Raw genomic sequence first — 17,057 nt, 5'->3', positions numbered from 1 at the left:
AAGGAGGGAAGAAATCTGGCCTTATGTCAACCCCTAGCCACTTGAAAAGCCATGTCTACTGTCAAGCAGCAAAACTAGAGAGAGCAGAAAAATAATTAAAAAGCGACACATGGAAACAACAGACTATGCCCAGTCTTTGCCCACTTAAAATGAAATGGGTTCTTGAACTGTAGCCTTAGGCTTGGCTATCTGGCCCTTAGGAGTCCAAACAACTCATGCCCTATCTGCAGTGATATTTCATCACTCCAGTTCTGAATAAAGATCATGGGCTAGATTCCCCGCCCGCCCACCGCGCCACATTTCTGTTTCACCCTGCCGGTGGGATGCTCCGTTACGCCGGCCGGTCAATGGGGTTTCCCATTGTGGGACAGCCCCATGCCGTCTGGAAACCCCCCGGGCTGCCGGCAAAACGGAGCATCCCGCCGGTGGAGAATCCAGTCCCCGAAATTTGAAAACTTTTAACTCCGTTTCGCTCTTCACGATGCTGCCCGACCTGTTGAGTATTTCTGGTTTTACGCCATTTCAGATGTTCAGCATCTTTCTCCTGTTTATTTCCTATTTTGCTGCAATACCTTGTTTGAATTTTGTGCATCTGGAGTTTTGGAAGGTGTTCTGTAGCACTGTTGACTTGATGCTAAAATCGGAACACAACACCAGCAACTTGAGGCAGGCACAAAGTAACAGGAACATGACCTTCACTTCAAATGTTATTCACGAACCTTCACTGCCCAGTCCACAAAGACAAAAAAATAGAGACATCCCTGTGAAAAATATTCCTCGCACCTTTGAGAAGATGAATCTTCCGACCCCTTCCTGTGTCCACGGCTCGTGGTAAAACTCAGCCCTTCTCTCCTCTTCTGGGTTTCCAATGATATCAGTCATAATCTGGATCCAATTCAAAGCAAAGAACTTCAGCATATCAAGTGTCCAAGGCAAACTATTACAATGTGACGGAGTTGCAGTTATACTTGAGGATAAACTTTACTGCAAGTGATATGTTGTACAAAAGTAGGAAAGTCTTGCTGCACTCTACAGGGCATTGGTGAGATCGGATCTGTTATACAGTGCACAGTTTTAGCCACCTTACTTAAGGAGGGGCATACTTGCTTTGGAGGAAGTTCAGAGCAGGTTCACTGTAGGCTGATTCCTGGGATGTAAGAGTTGTCTGATGAGGAAAGGTTGAGCAGGCTGGGCCTACACTCACTGGACTTTAGAAGATTGAGAAGTAATCTCATCGAAACATAGAAGCTTCTGAGGGGCTTGGCAGGGTATATTTCTTTTTGTGGGGGAGTTTAGAACTAGGCAGCTTGGTTTAATAATACGGGGGTCTCCCATTTCAGCAGAGATGAGAAGGAATTTGTTCTCTCAATGCTAGTTGGTATTTAGAATTCTCTCTTCCAGTGAGCGTGGAGTCTGGGTCATTCAATATATTCAAGGATGAGCTAAACAGATTTTGACTGATAGGGAGTCAAGGAGCAATGGAGGACAGGCAGGAAAGTAGAGTTACAACCACATTAGAACAGCCATGGTCTAACTGACCAATGGAGCAGGCATGAGAGGCTGATTGGCCTACTCTTTCTCCTATTGCGTTATTCTGTATTTAAAACAGGAGTTTCAAATGGAAGATTCCAACAATACAAAGTTCTGGTCCGACACATGGTTCCCCAAGCGGCGACAAAACCAAGAACTACCAGTCTACAGCTAGGGCTGTCTGCCTTTGTAGAATCGTTCTAAATTTACTTCTGTCAATAGATTTTCAGGAGTGTTACAGTCATTACGATAATCCCACAGATAGGAATGTGAAACTTCATGTTTCTTGATTTCCTCTTAATTTGGGGAAATATTGCATTTTAATACATGTTACAACCTGTGCTTCCTCGTCACCTCAGTGGAAAAGAATTGGTATAAGGGCGAGTCATATCTCATGGAAAACTACGCATAGCTAACATTTGCAGGCTAGTTGACCTGAACGTTCCTCACCTGTGTACAGTGGCCCAGTAGTTGCACCTTGGTATATAATAATATTATAATAATCACTTATTGCCACAAGTAGGCTTCAATGAAGTTACTGTGAAAAGCCCCTAGTCGTCACATTCTGGTGCCTGTTCCGGGAAGCCGGTACGGGAATTGAACCCACGCTGCTGGCCTTGTGGTGCCTTACAAGCCACCTGTTTAGCCCACTGTGCTAAACCAGCCCCTATTGACCTATATATTGGTCTATATAAAATGCCTAATGTACCATCTGTATTTTCACCCTCCATGATTTTAGCCGTGGTGTTTAAAATGAAAGGGTTAATACCCCTGCTAAAACAGTGGCAAGGGAACGTCAGGCCAACATTTGCAGCATTCATCTGCCAGGTTCCCTTCACATAATTGCAGAGCAAGTGTCTTTCGAAATGCTTTCTATAAAAGATAATTAGGGTAATCCTACCCAGTACTTCCTTTCTCTTCTAACACTTTACACACTGAAGGCAGTGTGTAAAAAGCCCTAACAAGATGTCACTTGCGTGCAATTGTAAATCAAGATCAGGCTGTGTTGCCTGACCTACAAGTCACTGGTAACTATTCTGCGATTTGGGGACTAATTTTCAACTGGAGTGTCTTCTTAACTCCAAGAAACTGATTTCCTGCTCTGCTGATCTGTCAGTTTTAACTAACAGCACTGTGGCTGTACCTACACCATGGTTTAAGAAAGAAGCAATAAATGCTGGCCGAGCCAGTTACGCCCACATCTCATGAATTAATTTAAAAAACTATTTCAGAAGTAGTGCTAATACTGTCTGAATGGGTAAATCAGAAGCAACGCTCAAATTTCCTGACTTATTCCATTGGCAAAGTTGATCACATAATCAGGTTAAATCCAATACACAAACAAACCCTCATCCTAAATGGCATATTTAGTTCCGAAATTTTAATTAACAACCAAAACGAATAGGAGATACTGTAACAAGGAATATTTATATTCTTTTCTACTGGTGACTTAAGCATTTTTAACCTGCTCAGCTTAAGGTATGGGCTGCTGCATTTCTCTCCGGGTACAGTACTGAAGTGAATCAAAGCTCCAGGAACACCTTTGAAGTAGAACACTGGGGAAAGGTTCTGGATGAAAAGACTTTTAATTATACAGGTAAGAAAAAAGGCAGGCTATTTAAACCAGACAATTTAAATCACAGTAAATTTATAATGGGTAATTATTTTAAATAATCTACGGGACATCTGAGAAGAAGGTGGGTGGCTTGTTAGAGACATTGATGTATTTGGAGGGGCTGAAGTGTTGTTGCTATACCTTGATTGTTCTCATAAGGTCTAACCCCAATATCCTAATCAGGCACTCGCACTTCAGATGCAGCAAAATTTAGAAGGACTGTTATGTATTTTGGGTGCGATTTAACACAAAAATCCTTTTGGCCGCGATAGCAGGGTGTTTTTTGGAGGCTGCAGCACCGAGAACGACACCGCTATCAAAACGGACTTTGCTTTTTTGGGGGCGCCTCTGCAAGGAATGCCCCGGCGAGGCCTCATTGACATGCAGCTCATCACTGCAGGAAGAGATCAGTGTGCCGCCATTTAAAAATGGTACCCCAAACTCTCGCCCCCCCACCGTGGCCTTCTGACACCACCAATGCCCCAATTTACTGATTAGTGGGCCTCAAGCCGCCCACACCCTACCTCAAGGGCAGGGTACCCCAGAGCCCAATCCCTGGCACAGGCAGACTGGCGCCTAGGCACTTGCAGGGTGCCAGAATACAATGCCAGTGTGCCCAGGTGGCATCGGGGGGTGCCAAGGTACCATTTCACCCAGAACCTGTCTCCGATCGCTTCCCCCTCCACTCAAGTGCCATTATGCCTGGTCCACGTTTGTGGAAACCAGTGCTAAATAGATATCCCAGGCGCAGGCGTTCGATCCCGGGCATTAGGATTCTCCGGCACAGACATATTCAAGTGAGCCTAACTGCACACTTGAATATGCAAATCTAGGTGTGCTTTCAGTTACCTGTCTGGGAACCAAACAGCAAATCCTTGTACTTCCATTTAACTCCTGGCCCTACCCTTTGTGTTCAGGAAATCTCAAAAAGTCACAACCTGAGGTATTGAATTACTCTTGCATTTTTACCTTGTAGTCTCGGCACTGTGACTTCGTCCAGTCCTGGATGAACTCCTGAGGGTGGTTGCTGAAACTCAGCATGAAGTCACGTTGGATCTTCAACTGGTTGATAGATTCAATTGTGTCATGAATCTAGAAAATAATGCATCCACTTATTATTTGCTCAAAACACTTGCAGAACCTTCACAGGCATCATCAGAACATCCGATCAAATGCTAGCAAAACAGAATGTGTGTGTTTTTGTGTGCAAGTCAGCATTTCTTTTTTAATTTTAGAGTACCCAATTATTTTTTTTCCAATTAAGGGGCAATTTAGCGTGGCCAATCCACCCACTGCACATCTTTGGGTTGTGGGGGTGAGACCCACGCAGACACGGGGAGAATGTGCAAACTCCACACGGACAGTGACCTTGGTCAGGATCGAACCGGAGTCCTCAGCACAGTAGGCAGCAGTGCTAACCACTGGGCCGCCTCTGCAAGTCAGCATTTTAAAATATGTTTTTTTAAAAATATAAAGTAAGGAGGAAGGAGTGGAAACATGGAAGGAGAAAAAGCCATTGTGCTTTGTCCAGCAGACAGACAATACACAATCCATAATCCACATTTCAGTCAACTTGGCCAACTGTCTTTCAATGGCGGCATTTCTATGATCCTAACAAGGCAGAAAGCAGTGCACCTTAGAATATCTGATTAACCTGTGTTTATATTTGACCCTGAGATTCCAATCCTTTTTCTTAAGAGTGATTTTTGTAAACAATTAATTGTCACAGTGCTAACTGTTGGAAGTTTATTCCACATGTCTAGACGGAAATAATTCTTCTGGCATCACTATATACGAACACAAGAATTAGGAGGAGTAGGCCATTCAGCTCCTTGAACTTGCTCTGCCATTCAATAAGATCGTATCTGGGGCGGGATTCTCCGCAAACTGGCGCGATGTCCGCTACCCGGTGCCAAAAACGGCGCGGATCACTCCGGCGTCGGGCCGCCCCAAAGGTGCGGAAGTCTCCGCACCTTTAGGGGCCAAGCCCTCACCTTGAGGGGCTAGGCCCGCGCCGGAGTGGTTTCCGCTCCGCCGGCTGGCGGGAAAGGACTTTGGCGCCACGCCAGCCGGCGCCGAAAGGACTTCGCCGGGCAACGCATGCGCGGGAGCGGCTGCTGACGTCATCCCCGCGCATGCGCAGGGGAGGGGGTTTCTTCCGCCTCCGCCATAGTGAAGACCATGGCGAAGGCGGAAGAAAAAGAGTGCCCCCACGGCACAGGCCCGCCCGCGGATCGGTGGGCCCCGATTGCGGGCCAGGCCACCGTGGGGGCACCCCCCGGGGCCATATCACTCCGCCCCCCCCCCCCAGGACCCCGTTGCCCGCCCGCGCCACCTTGACCCGCCGTTCCAAAGGTGGTTTAATCCACGCCGGCTGGAGAGGGTTGACAGCGGCAGGACTTCGGCCCATCACGGGGCGGAGATACGCCGGGGGTGGGCCCGCCGACCGGCGTGATTCCCTCCCCCGCCGAATCTCTGGTGGCGGAGAATTCGGGACACGGCGGGGCGGGATTCACGCCAGCCCCCGGCGATTCTCCGACCCGGTGGGGGGTCGGAGAATCGCGCCCCTGATCTATCTACACCCATTACCCATAAGGGAGGCAGTGGCGTGCTGGTATTGTCACTGGACTAGTCATCCAGACACCCAGGGTAATGCTCTGGAGTACCCTGGTTCGAATCCCGCCACGGCAAATGGTGAAATTTTAATTCAGAATTAAAAGTCGAATGATGAGACCATTGCCAATTGTCGTAAAAAAAACAGCAGTATCATTAATGATCTTTAGGGAAGGAAATCTGCTGTCCTTAACTGGTCTGGCCTACATGTAACTCCAGATCTACAGCAATGTGGTTGGCTTTTAAAATGTTACTCAGCTCGAGGGCAATTAGGGATGGGCAACAAATGCTGGCCTTAACTGCGATGCCCACATCCCATGAAAGAATAAAGAAGAAAAATATATTCCCTTGTTCGTCAAGGATTTATCTACCTACACTGTAAAAATATTCAATGACCCTGCCTCCATTGCTCTCCAGAGGGAAGAGACTCCTGACCCTCTGAGAGAAAGAATTCTCTTCATCTCGTCTTAAATGGGAGTCCCCCCTTCGTCGCCCCAGTTCAAGTCTCACAAGAGGGAACATCCTTTCAACAGCCACTCAGTCAAGCCCCCTCAGGATCTAATACGCTTCAATAAGATCATCGCTCATTCTTCTAAACTCCAGTAGATAGCGCCATCTTGGATCAGTTTTCAAACTGTAGACTGTACAGCACAACAAATTAGAAATATCAAGAATTTCACAGGTGAGAGGCCTTGAGACCCAATGAAGTTCATTACTATGGTATACAAACTCTTATATTGTCGGATGTTAAAGGGCTCTGATACTTCTATTTTGATCACGTTGCTGGGTAGATTTTAAACGTTCATCATTCCTGAATTCAAGAATGTCTTCCTGACATTTGCTTTAATTATTTTTTATAACCAATTTCTATTTATCTCCTCTGATCTGACTTATCTTGAAATCATATTCTGGGCTTAGCTGATCTACACTGTTTGATATACTTATCATTCGGAGTCCTGTCTTTCAACACTGTAAAACTTAAGCTCCTCTAATCTTTCCACATAGCTCATCTGCTTTACACTTGGAGTCAGTCACGTTGTTCTTTTCGCACGCATTACAACGCACGTACGCCTTATTTATGGGGAGGCCTGGTGTAGTGGTATTGTCGGTGGACTAGTAATCCAGAGACCCAGGGTAATAATGCTCTGGGGACACGGGTTCAAATCCCACCATGGCAGATGGTGAAATTTGAATTCAATAAATATCGAATTAAATGTCTAAATGCCATGAAACGATTGTCGTAAAACCTCACCTGTTTCACTTTTGTTGCCTCACTTTTGTTGCCCTTACCTGCTCTGGCCTACATGTGACTCCAGACCCACATAGTGATGTTGTTGACTCTCTACTGCACCCCCCCCCCTCTCTGAAATGGCCTAGCTAGCCACTCAGTTTTGGCCAACCCTCTGCATCTCTCATGACGAGGATGGATAATCCCGGCCATTGTTGCAAATGGGATCACTTTACCCTGTCTGGAAGTTTTGAAGTAGGTAGGTAGGCCTCATGTTATCTGTTACACCTGCAGAAGCTGTTTTTGGTGGTCACGCACAATCTGATTGCTGAATGAGTAGAACCCCATCCTGTTGATGAATGCTGCTGGTTGGTCTGAGAGTGCACTGATTGGTGACATGGGTGCAGTTGATCACACTCTGCGCACCTGGAAAGCCAGGCATCATCGTGGTCTGTCTCTCCCCCATTGCCTAGCCTTGTGCTGCCTCCTGTGGCTGCGATTCATTTGTGGAGCCTCTGAAGCACCGGGTTCAGCCTTATTGCGCACTCCTTCCATGTGCCAGAGGTTTAACAGGACTGGGTATATGATGCCCATTTTTACATCCCTCCAAAATGGTGACAGGATGACCTGGTTGTGCGCTGCCACTTTAAGAAGTAGCCCTCTACTCTGCTTGTGGGTGCGGCCACTTTAAGGGCCCTCTGCTTCTCAAATTAGGTGCCTTAGGTGGCTCATCAATGAGCCGGATTATCTCTGACTTAATTGGGGTAGGTTTTTCTGACAGCGGTAGACTGAACTGCGGCCTCTCGTCGGGCTTGACTATCGCGTCGCCTGCTCCAGCGGACTCCATTAAATTCCACTCTGTATCAGTCTCAGTTGCAAGGAGACATGGTAGCACAGTGGGTAGCACTGTTGCTTCACAGCTCCAGGGTCCCAGGTTCGATTTCCGGCTTGGATCACTGTCTGTGTGGAATCTGCACGTTCTCTCTGTGTCTGCGTGGGTTTCCTCCCACAATTTCCGAAAGATGTGCTGTTCGGTAATTTGGACATGCTGAATTTTGCCTTTGTGTACCCGAACAGGCTCCGGAATGTGGCGACTAGGAGCTTTTCACAGTAACTTTATTGCAGTGTTAATGTAAGCCTACATTGACAATAAAGATTTTTTTTAAAAATCAGATGGCATCGAGATCGCTACAGGAAAAGTCTTTCCGTGAAGAATTTACACTGTGACCATTAATGTGAAGTAAAATTTATTACGATTTTTAAAAAAGCACTGGATTCGGAAGGGTCTGCATAAGAACCGGCAACTCAACCTTTCATTGTTGACACGGATGGATCTCTGTCACTTGCTCTTTCTATTATAGAGATTATTCTGCCTCGCACAGCAAGCTCAGCATGGTCTGAGGTAATCAGGCCCAGTATGATTCTGTGAGCTCATGGCTTCTATAATCTCTCGACATGAAAGCAAGCCAGATCTCCTCAACCAAACAAAAAAAATAAACCGAGCTCAGCTCTTCCATCTTCGCATAGATACCCTTACATACCGATGTTCATATTCATTTTCTTATAAATACTGACTTGATAATTTATTAGGCAGTTGAAAAAAAGATCAAAGCCAGAGAAATAGCTAATGATAAATCAACAAGAGTACAAGAATGTGATGTCGGAAATAGCCAGGATGCAGTACTTTAGTTTCACAAGGCTATGCCTTTTGGGCACTTACAGTCCAGTTCTCGGTGAATCCACTGGAAAGAATTCAGGAGCAATTGAGTAATGCCACTCACAATAAATAGGCCATTACAGATGGCTGGCTTGGGTAATGCAAGTTCCTACGGGCACTATCTACGTACACTCTTTCCTTCTCCATTTTTCCACAAAATGAGAAGGCGACCTGCACTCTGTTTAGTCATTCAATCATTTCATAAAGAAATTACTATCTCCCTAAAAGAATATTGCTGACTCACTCACCGTAACAAGAGAATACCGAGGGGCTGTGACTGTTTCTAAGAGGACAAATCGTAATGGGCAGGGAAGGTACTATTGACAGAGCCAAAGAAGGCAAAGATCAGACAGAGGCTGGATTTCTTTCCTTCATAGCACTCCAGAAACTAAATGCAAGAATCTGTTGCAATCCAGTTCTTAATTCCTTCCATTCAATCATAATACTGGTTCTCATCATCAATCTGAATTACACTAGAAAGATTAACTAAACTGGACCAATCCCCCACTTAACTATCGCCATGAAAACTAATTTAATTCTGCTGGCATTCCTTCATAAATTCCATTATACCTCTGTAAACGTTCAACAGCACATCAATATCTAATTATAAGTAACGTGCTCAAAATTAGCATAAGATGACATGCCTTCGTTTTCCTGATTTGCGCAAACTAAGTTTGATTCCACACAATGCACCTCAATGCACGACTGACCTTGGTAACAGCAGGATAACATTGATGAAATATTTTCAGTGCTAAAACTTTTAGCTTTTCACCTTTGACAATGGACATCCATTTATTGAATACCTCTTCCTGTACAACTGCACATATACCCACATTAAATTTAATCTGCAATTTCTTAACCCACCTAATTAATTTGCCCAACTCACTTTTGGTGGCTGCAGTCTCCCCCTGCACTATACATTATTTGTATCACTGCGTGTAATATTTGAAATGTTCTCACTACAATTTATAAATTCTGTAAATAGAAGACTCGCCAGGTTTCGGGGAAATGTTATGAGTTATTAGCCCCAGACAGTCATCACCTTTTCACGCCCGGTTCCCTTGGAACGCACTGCAGTGACCACTTGAGGCATCCGTGAGCAGTGAGCGCTGCAGAGGCGTGTGACATCAATAACGTGAGTGTGCCCCTTTCAAACGGGTTGATCACTCGTTTATTTACCACCATTGGTTCTCAAAGAGAACATTACCTTCGAAAGATTAAGATGCAGAGCCCTTATCAAACGGATTTTGAAAATCCTAGGGAGCTCTATACACCAGCTATTCTTTACCCATAATAACTGTTACCCTCTTAAAGAATTCCAGTAATTTTGTGAGACATGACCTAGTAGTACTTCTAACTTTGTGCTGGCAGCTCCTTATTGAACTCTTTAGAGAAACAATGACTATAACCTGTTAAACTCACTCAAACATTTCTGCCCTACCGATGTTTTCAAAGAGTTTATATTCCTTGGAGATTCTGAGGTACAATACCTCTTATTTGTTACAGATATCATATTGGCATTTAAACCCCTTGAACCTTTTCACAGTGTGAGCTTTACTGACCTAAGCATGCATTTACAGATGTGTTTGACTGGATCTGGAACTTGTTCAACTCCGTCTGTGAAAGATTCCTTCAGCATGTCTGATCCTCACAATATTCCTGCCTATTTGCCCCTTGGATGACCTCTGCAGGTCTGCTCCACTATATTGTGCTCGTGCTCGGTCTTTCAGCTCAACTCACCCAAACATCAACCAGATCAGTGGTAAAGATTGAAGAATTTCAAGCATATCATGTCCAGCGCAAATCGAGTCGCAGCGATTTTCTTTGCGCTTGTTTACAAAACATTGTGCTGGAAACTGCTCCTTGCGATCGCACCCCCACCTCCCAATAGAGGGTCAGTATTTCTAATTGCACCCACCCTGAGGGCCTTCACGGAGCCTCTTAAAATTAAACTACTTCTTTTGGGCACAAGGACACAAAAACACCTTTAAAAACTTCCGAATATAATTAATTGATTACGAAAGTGGCTGCCCTATACCAATGCAACTAGTAACTTCACTGCAGTGTTAATGCAAGCCTACTTGTGACAGTACTAAATATTATTACTAAATAGAAAAAAAGCAAAATGCTGGATAAACACAGCAGGTTTGGCAGCATCTGTGGAGAGAGAAACAGAGTTAATGTTTCGAGTCCATGTGGCTCTTCCCCAGATCTGAAGAGGGATAGAAATTATATAGTTGAAGAGGTGGGTGGAGGATGTGGGTAGAAGAAAAAGACAGGGATAGGTCAGAGCAAAGGTGAGATTGACAAAGGTGTCATTGGCATAAGACAAAGGGAGGATGTTAATGGTATCATTAAGGGCTGAAGAGTGCTAACGGTGGCAGAAGGTAAGGTCGTTATAGAATCATAGAATGTTACAGTACAGGAGACCATTCGGCCCATCATGTCTGTACTGCCTCCCTAAAGAGCTATGCAGCTCGTCCCATTCCTCAGCCCTATCTCTGTAGCCCTCTAAATTCATCACTTTCAAATATCCAGATCTCTTTTGAAAACCTTCTATGGAATCCGCCTCCAGCACTCTCCCAGGCAGCGCATTCCAAATCCCAACAACTCTCAGAGTAAAGAAGTTTCTCCTCATCTCATCCTAGCTCTCTTTCTGACCATCTTGAAATTGTGACCCCCTAGTCACTGACTTACCAACTAGTGGAAACTGAATATCCTTCTTTACCCTGTCACAGTTTTAACACCTCAATAAGGTCACCTCTTAATCTTCTCTGGTCCAAGGAAAACAACCCAAATTTCTCCAATTTTTCCTTGTATCTAAAATTTCCCATTCCTGATATCATTCCAGTAAATCTCTTCTGCACTCTCTTAAGGGCTTTAACATCCTTTCTTAAATAAGGTGCCCAGAACTGAACACAACATTCCAAATGTGATCATAGAATCATAGAATTTACAGTGCAAGAGGCCATTTGGCCCATCGAGTCTATACCAGCCCTTGGAAAGAGCACCCTGCCCAAGCCCACACCTCCACTCGATCCCCATAACCCAGTTACCCCACCAACCTTTTTGGATACTTAAGGGTAATTTAGCATGGCCAATCCACCTAACTGCACATCTTTAGACTGTGGGTGGAAATCGGAGCACCCGGAGGAAACCCACGCAGAGACAGGGAGAACGTGCAGACTCTGCACAGACAGTGACCCAATCCCGGAATCGAACCTGGAACCCTGGAGTGTGAAACAACTGTGCTAACCACTGTACTACCTCGCCGCCCCACAGAGACGGTCTCGACCAAAGGAGGAAATGTGCGTCACCAGCATGCATGGACAAGTGGTGGGGCTTCCCCCTGAATTTTAAGTGCCATAGCCAATTAAGTGCCTCCTCTCCTAGTTGGGACAGCAGCCCCATTCTCGGGAGCTGCTGCGCAACCCAGAGGAATCACAGACAATGGTTTCAAATGTAATGTTGACCAGTATAAAACAGTTGGAAATATTAATACACATAAGCAGGTCATCCAAATAAGTAATAAAAAGGGTCTTTGAGAAATTAATTTCCTGAAAGGGGCTGTGCCATATGCTGAGTTAATCAACAAGACCGATCATAATTAATTATCTACTATAACAGTAGAATAACTGATCACTAATTACCAGAGGCTGGTGGGGTTTAACTGGATTCTACTGGAAACTCTTCCAACTACAAGGGCTTGTGGCATCTATTCCATCAATATGATATTATTGTACATAACTGTCAGGCAATAATCTATGAGAGACAATACAAGTATTCATGTTTTATTCCAAAATAATGATATTGACTGCAATTACATCTCAAGAGTCCCAATTATTGGTAGGTGGCTTTTCCGCTGCATTTGAAAGAATTTAATTTGTGCGGTGCTCCAAACCAGAATCTGCCTGCAATTTCCTTAGATTATGCAAAGTTTAATTCCTCTATTTTTCCATTATGATTTATTGTGTTATCTAGTAATGTGCTGCACTTGACCGATTGGTGTGGGTGAGGGTGTCACATGTCGGAGATCCGTGAGTTTGTAATCTCCAAACCACTCATTGAAAAGCAGTGATTATTTATCATGCAGTTCAGAGTCAAAGGCATTTAATAGGGTTGTTTGGCTTGTTTTACTAGAGTTGGCCATCAAACTGCAGGAGAGAATACCAACCCTAATACAACATTATCCCACATGAACAAAATCTCATGGCAATCTCACTACCGCGACCACCCATATGCTTTGGGCTTCATTTTTTGCTTTGGAGACAATTTTTGGCTTCCACCTCTCAGATTATCCCCGTGGGTGCTGGTCCCGGAATGTTTCAACGCGCCGCGATATCTTGGTAAAATTCGCAGCACGCTCTGGTAACAAATAGATAACTTCCCAGATTATGCCAACTGCTGCTTATACCACATATCTTCAAGGGATATTTCCCATTTTCAGAAGAGTCCTTCAGGGCTGTGGCTCAGTTAGTAGCACACTCACCACCACCCCCCGCCTCACGCTGTTCTGGGTTCAAGTTCCACTCCAGGACTTGAGCGCATAAATCAAGGCTGACGCTCAAGTGCAGGACTGAAGGAAGGCTACATTGTCGGAGATACCGCCCTTTGATTGAGATGTTAAATCGAGGCCCCATCAGTCTGCTCAGTGGGTGTAAAAGAACATATGGCAATACTTCATTAGAACGCAAGAACCAGGAGTAGGAGAAAGCAATTCAGCCCCTCGAGCCTGCTCCACCATTCATTAAGATCATGGCTGAGCGCTTCCCGACCTCAACTCTACTTCCCTGCACTTTCTCCATAACCCTTCAACCCATTACGAATTGAAAATCTAGTTAAAAATCTGTCAATCTCCTTCTTAAATTTACTCAACGTCCCAGGTTCCACTGCACACTGGGGTAGTGAATTCCACAGATTCCCGACCCAAGAAGTAATTCCTCCTCATCTCGGTCTTAAATCTGCTACCACTTATCCTAAAACTATGACCTCTCATTCTAGACTGTTCCACAAGAGGAAACATCCGATCTACATCTACCTTGTCGATACCTTTTATCATCTTATATACCTCAATTATCTCTCCTCTCATTCTTCTAAACACGAGAGTATAGGCCTAAACTGCTAAATCTCTCTTCATCTCTGGAATCAATCTAGTGAACCTCCTCTAAACTGCCTCTAATGCAACTACATCCCTCCTCAAATAAGGGGACCAGAACTGAACACAGGGTGCGGTCTCACCAATGCCTTGTACAGTTGCAGCAACACGTCTCTGCTCTTGTATTTTATCCCTTTCGCTAAAAAGGCCACAATTCCATTTGCTTTCCTTGTTACCTGCTCTACTTGTACACTGGTTTTCTGAGATTTATGGATGAGATACTCAGATCCCTCTGTAACATCAGAGCTCCGGAATTTTCACCATTTAGACAATATGTATTTTTAATTTTTCCTGCCAAAATGGACAATTTCACATATTCCCACATTATACTCCATTTGCCAGATCTTTTCCCACTCACTTAACCGTGGTTAGCACTGGGACTTTGGCACAGAGGACCCGGATTCGAATCCTGGCCCGGGGTCACTGTCCATGTGGAGTTTGCACATTCTCCCCATGTCTGCGTGGGTTTCACCCCCACAACTCAAAGATGTGCAGGTTAGGTGGATTGGCCACGCTAAATTGCCCCTAAAATTGGAAAAAAAAAACCTCTAAATTTATTTTAACTGGTAAACCAAATAATCAAGTAGTGATGGGACCAGGAAACCGTAGCAAAAAGACAGCAGACATTTTACAGTATTTGTGAAGCTTAGCTAACATGTCTTTGTAATATTAAAATAACTTGCACTTATAAATTGTCTTTATCATAGCAAAACATTCCAAAGTATTTCACAGGAACAGCATCAAACAGAATTTGACACCGAGCTATATAAGGTGATGGTCAGACAGGCCAAACTTGGTCAAACCGATAAATTTTAACGACGCACTACCCGAAGGATGTGGAGGCTTTGGAGAGGTTGCAGAGGAGGTTTACCAGGATGTTGCCTGATCTGGAGGATGTTAGCTATGCGGAGAGGCTGAATAGAATCGGACTGTTTTCATTAGAAAGAGGGAGGTTGAGGGATGACCTGATGGAGGTCTACAAGATTATGAGGGGCATGAATAGAGTGGATGGGCAAGCACTCTTTCCCAGGGTGGAGGGGTCAGTCGCCAGGGGGCATAGGTTTAAGGTCCATGGGGCAAAATTTAGAAGAGATGTGTGAGGCAGGTTTTTTTAACAGAGGGTGGTGAGTGCCTGGAACACGTTGCCAGGGATGGTTGTGGAAGCAGATACATTAACGGCGTTCACAAGGCATTTTGACAAATATATGGATAGGATGGGTATAGGGGGATACAGCACAAAGAAGTGCTGAGGGTTTTGGCCAAGGTTGGTAGCATGACCGGTACAGGCTTGGAGGGTCGAAGGACCTGTTCCTGTGCTGCATTGTTCTTTGTTCTTGACGCGTCTTATAGGAAGAGAGGGAAGTAGAGAAGTCACACAGGACATTGATAACTCAGTTGCGTCGCTGGTCTCCTCTTTGGTCACCTGTCTTTAGACCAATTGATAAATTGTTCGACAAGGGCATCAAGTTAAGATGGGGAATGTTTCAGTGGGTATAGTTGGTTTAAACTTTCTTGTGTACCATGACAGAATTAAATTACATCAAACGAAGTAAACCTAGGCAGAAATGATTCATTTTGTCATCGCAACATCTCCCTTCCAGCTGCCAACATGTAGATTAAGGGCCTGAAATCCAATGAAAGTCAGGCGCAGATTTGAGCTTCTTCAAAAGAATAGGCTTTAGCCTATACTTCCTCAGGAAACTAAGGAAATTCAGCATGTCCACATTGACTCTTACCAATTTTTACAGATGCTTCATACAAATCATCCTATCTGGCTGCATCAAAGCCTGGTCTGGCAACTGCTCGGCCCAAGACCGTAAGAAACTACATAGTCGGGAACGCAGCCCAGTCCATCACGCAAAACCACCTCCCATCCATTGACTTGGTCTACACCTCCCGTTGCCTTGGGAAAGCGGGCAGCATAATCAAAGACCCCTCCCACCCGGGTTATTCTTTCTTCTAACCTCTTCCATTGGGCAGGAGATACATAAGTCTGAGAACACGCACTAACTGATTCAAAAACAGCTTCTTGCCCACTGTTACCAGACTCCTGAATGATCCTCTTCTGGACTGAACTGATCTCGCCATGCATCTTCTCTACTGAGTAGCACTACACTCGGTATGCTTCACTCAATGTCTATGTATTTACATTGTGTATTTATCATATGTCCTATGTTTATTCATGTATGGAACGATCTGTCTGAACTGTACGCAGAACAATTCTTTTCACTGTACCTCAGTACACGTGACAATAAATCAAATCCATATCCAGCCACTGAGTGGAGGTGACTCTGGACTCGGAGTTATTTGGGTGAAAAGATGAAAGCAAGCACTGACCAGCTGCTGTCCTAATAAGGCAAGCCAGTTTGAAAGTCTGTTTTTTTCTTGCAACTTTCGGGCTAATTGATGATTACTATGATTTGACCATAAGACCATAAGACATAGGAGCGGAAGTAAGGCCATTCGGCCCATCGAGTCCACTCCACCATTCAATCATGGCTGATTTCAATTCCATTTACCCGCTCTCTCTCCATAGCCCTTAATTCCTCGAGAAATCAAGAATTTATCAACTTCTGTCTTCAAGACACTCAACGTCGTGGCCTCCACCGCCCTCTGTGGCAATGAATTCCAGAGACCCATCACTCTCTGGCTGAAGAAATTTCTCCTCATCTCTGTTCTAAAGTGACTCCCTTTTATTCCAAGGCTGTGCCCCCGGGTCCTAGTCTCCCCAGCTAATGGAAACAACTTCCCTACGTCCACCCTATCTAAGCCATTCATTATCTTGTAAGTTTCTATTAGATCTCCCCTCAACCTCCTAAACTCTAATGAATATAATCCCAGGATCCTCAGACATTCATCGTATGTTAGGCCTACCATTCCTGGGATCATCCGTGTGAATCTCCGCTGGACGCGCTCCAGTGCCAGTATGTCCTTCCTGAGGTGTGGGGCCCAGAATTGCTCACAGTATTCTAAATGGGGCCTAACTAATGCTTTACAAAGCTTCAGAAGTACATCCCTGCTTTTATATTCCAAGCCTCTTGAGATAAATGACAACATTGCATTTGCTTTCTTAATTACGGACTCAACCTGCAAGTTTACCTTTAGAGAATCCTGGACTAGGACTCCCAAGTCCCTTTGCACTTCAGCATTATGAATTTTTTCACCGTTTAGAAAATAGTCCATGCCTCTATTCATTTTT

General features: G+C 44.7%; 1 protein-coding gene across 1 annotated transcript in view; it reads right to left on the bottom strand.

Annotated features, from left to right (window-relative positions):
- Positions 1-17,057, bottom strand: part of LOC140398439 (SWI/SNF-related matrix-associated actin-dependent regulator of chromatin subfamily D member 2-like) — a 61,674-nt gene that overhangs the window by 6,474 nt on the left and 38,143 nt on the right. The window contains exons 11-12 of the mRNA XM_072487126.1: positions 4,115-4,237; positions 784-885 (exon numbers count right to left, since the gene is read on the bottom strand). Of these exons, the coding sequence (XP_072343227.1) occupies positions 784-885; positions 4,115-4,237 (225 nt within the window). The remainder of the gene's footprint in view (positions 1-783; positions 886-4,114; positions 4,238-17,057) is intronic.

The sequence above is a fragment of the Scyliorhinus torazame genome, chromosome 21 (genome assembly GCF_047496885.1).
Source record: "Scyliorhinus torazame isolate Kashiwa2021f chromosome 21, sScyTor2.1, whole genome shotgun sequence".
Taxonomy (NCBI): domain Eukaryota; kingdom Metazoa; phylum Chordata; class Chondrichthyes; order Carcharhiniformes; family Scyliorhinidae; genus Scyliorhinus; species Scyliorhinus torazame.
Note: the sequence above shows the minus strand (reverse complement) of the source record. Positions and strands in the feature narration are given on the sequence as shown.